This window comes from Otolemur garnettii, unplaced genomic scaffold (genome assembly GCF_000181295.1).
Source record: "Otolemur garnettii isolate 467f Iridium unplaced genomic scaffold, OtoGar3 scaffold00153, whole genome shotgun sequence".
NCBI lineage: Eukaryota > Metazoa > Chordata > Mammalia > Primates > Galagidae > Otolemur > Otolemur garnettii.
The window spans coordinates 261,503-264,031 of record NW_003852548.1 but is presented as its reverse complement, the minus strand read 5'-3'; the positions used below and the strand labels follow the sequence as shown (position 1 = coordinate 264,031).

General features: G+C 45.7%; 1 protein-coding gene across 1 annotated transcript in view; it reads left to right on the top strand.

Annotated features, from left to right (window-relative positions):
- Positions 1-1,472: 1,472 nt before the first annotated feature.
- ZNF674 (zinc finger protein 674) overlaps positions 1,473-2,529 on the top strand; it is a 34,166-nt gene continuing 33,109 nt past the window's right edge. Inside the window, 2 exon segments of the mRNA XM_023519061.1 lie at positions 1,473-1,671; positions 2,103-2,195. Of these exon segments, the coding sequence (XP_023374829.1) occupies positions 1,638-1,671; positions 2,103-2,195 (127 nt within the window). The 5' untranslated portion in view covers positions 1,473-1,637.

The following is a 2,529-nucleotide window of genomic DNA, read 5'->3' as shown; positions in this document are numbered from 1 at the left end:
CGGGAGTTGGAGGTTGCTGTGAGCTGTAATGCCACGGCACTCTACCCAGGGGGACAGCTTGAGGCTCTGTCTCAAAAAAAAAAAAAAAAAAAAACTTTTTTGTCAGCAGATAGGACATGACCAAATATGTTTCATAGCATCACACCCGATGGCATTACTTCAGATAAAAAATAACTCTTTATTGGGAAATTAACTGCAACTGGACTAGAGGGGTTGAGAATAAATAGCTAGTAGCTATAAATAGCTAGTAGGAAGCCATAGATTGGGTTTCCTGAGTACACTGTTGCTCTTATAACTGGACATGTCATTTAGCCTGGAAGCCATGGCAATGGAGCTATTATAAGAGATAACTAGTATGTGGAGAAGGTTAGGGTTTCTAAACCATCTGATCTCTGTGTTCAGCTGTATAGTTTTATTCCTGGGCATCTGAGCATTCACAGGGGAGGGCATTTGGGCTAAGAGCTCTGGTTGCTCTGTGAAGCCCTCCTGCTAGAGAAACCTGCCTGTTACTACCCATTGGCACACTGATGTTCCTATCTCCTATCCCGTACAGCTGAGTAAACTGGTGCCTGATGTGGCTGATTTCAGCCTTGTGGGTGCAACATGTCTCTTTGAAGAAAGATCACCAAGTGTGGACATGAGAGGACGAGATCCAGAGCATAAACAGGTGGCTTAACTGGTCTTTGATAAGAATTAGGGCACTTTGAGGATTGAGTTCTTGTTTGATGGTGACAAGGAAAACAGACCTTTCTCCTTCTGCCTCAGTTAGCTGCCAAGGCCACAGACCCTCTGGCTTCCTGTTCTTGTCTCATGATTGATGAGCTACCGTTAGGACTGTTTGTCATAATTGATTACCTATGTTTAGAATGGTTTGTTCTAGCTCTGTATGCCCTGAATAGCTTGCTCTATCAGCTCCCAGCAGAACTGATTTCTCCTCTCTGGGCCACATGGGCCCTGTTCTACATCTGTCATTGTTCCTGTAAGGCAGGCCCCCTTCCGCCCTCCCTGTCATCTACCAGTCTGTAAGTGATGTTTTTCTTTCTCTATCAAACTGAAGCTCTTTGAGATCAAGAGGCATTTTTTTTTTACTAGTCTTTATAACAGGACTTACCAGTTTGGTTTCTATTCAATATATGTTGAATGAATAAATTTCTAGGGTAAGGTATTTCTAAGCCTGTCTGTTTCTCCTATAAAGTTTAAAATAATTTTAGTCATATAAATCCTTTATGTGATGTACTATGACAAATTATGACAAGTGAATAGCGTAAGAACAGTTATATAGAGAAAGGCAGATGTTGAAGCCAGACTGGGTGGATTTGAATCCCTCTTTCTAGGCTGTTTGACCTGGGCTAATTACTTTAGGCTCCATGCTCCTCATGTTCCTGAGCTGTCAAGTTTCTCCTAGGGTGGCGGTAAGGATCAAAATCTTCAGTGCATGTAAAGGACTTAGAACAGGCACAGAATAAGCCCTCCATGTGCTGAGGCATCACATCCCAGTCCTCTTGGATGATCCCTTTGTGTTAAAGAGGATTGTGCTGTTACAGGAATCACTGACTTTCAAGGATGTGTTTGTGGACTTCACCCTGGAGGAGTGGCAGCAACTGGACTCTGCTCAGAAGAACCTCTACAGGGATGTCATGCTTGAGAACTACAGCCACTTGGTGTCTGTGGGTGAGGGACCACTGTACAGTGTGATGTAGAGTGCACCCAGTAGTGTCTCCCTTTCTGAGCTGCTGTGGGCTCAGGGACATTGGAAACTCTCTATGAGTTTGGGCTAAGGGCCCTCTGTCAAGTATTCATAGTCCCATTTGGATGCTGGACAGGATGCTTGTGTCTTCACCTGCTATGTACTGAGGGGCAGATACCTGTGTGCATGGGGCAGTCACTGAGACTGGGCCATCTTTAGCCTCTGGGGAAGGGTTTCAGTTCTAGAGTTTCTTTTTTAAAAAAATTTTTTTTTGCAGTTTTTGGCTCGGGCCAGGTTTGAACCTGCCACCTACAGTATATGGGGCAGCGCCCTACTCCTTGAGCCATAGGCACCGCCCTGTTCTAGGGTTTCTTTAGCATTCATGACAAAGTCCTATGCCATTTTCTCTGAACAGGGTATCTAGTCACCAAACCAGATGGGATCTTCAGGTTGGGACCAGAAGAGTCTGGGATGACAGACAGAGGAACTCCAGTGCTGAGCTGTCCAGGTGAGTCAGCCAAGGGAAAAGGGAACTAGCTTGGTTGGTAAGGGTTGGCCTCTGGTGGGTGCCCAGGAGCCATTCTTAGAGCCCCCAAGACATGTGAACACACCTCAGGTCTGATGACATGCTCTGTTATATACATATGAGGCTTCCTGCTGGCAGTCTTTTCCAATCACTGTCACTGACACTGACCATTCTGTTTTTTTTTCTTTTTTTGAAACAGAGTCGCAAGCTGTCCCCCTGGGTAGAGTGCCCTGGCATCACAGCTCACAGCAACCTCCAACTCCTGGGCTCAAGTGAGTCTCCTGCCTCAGCCTCCCAAGTAGCTGGGACCACAGGC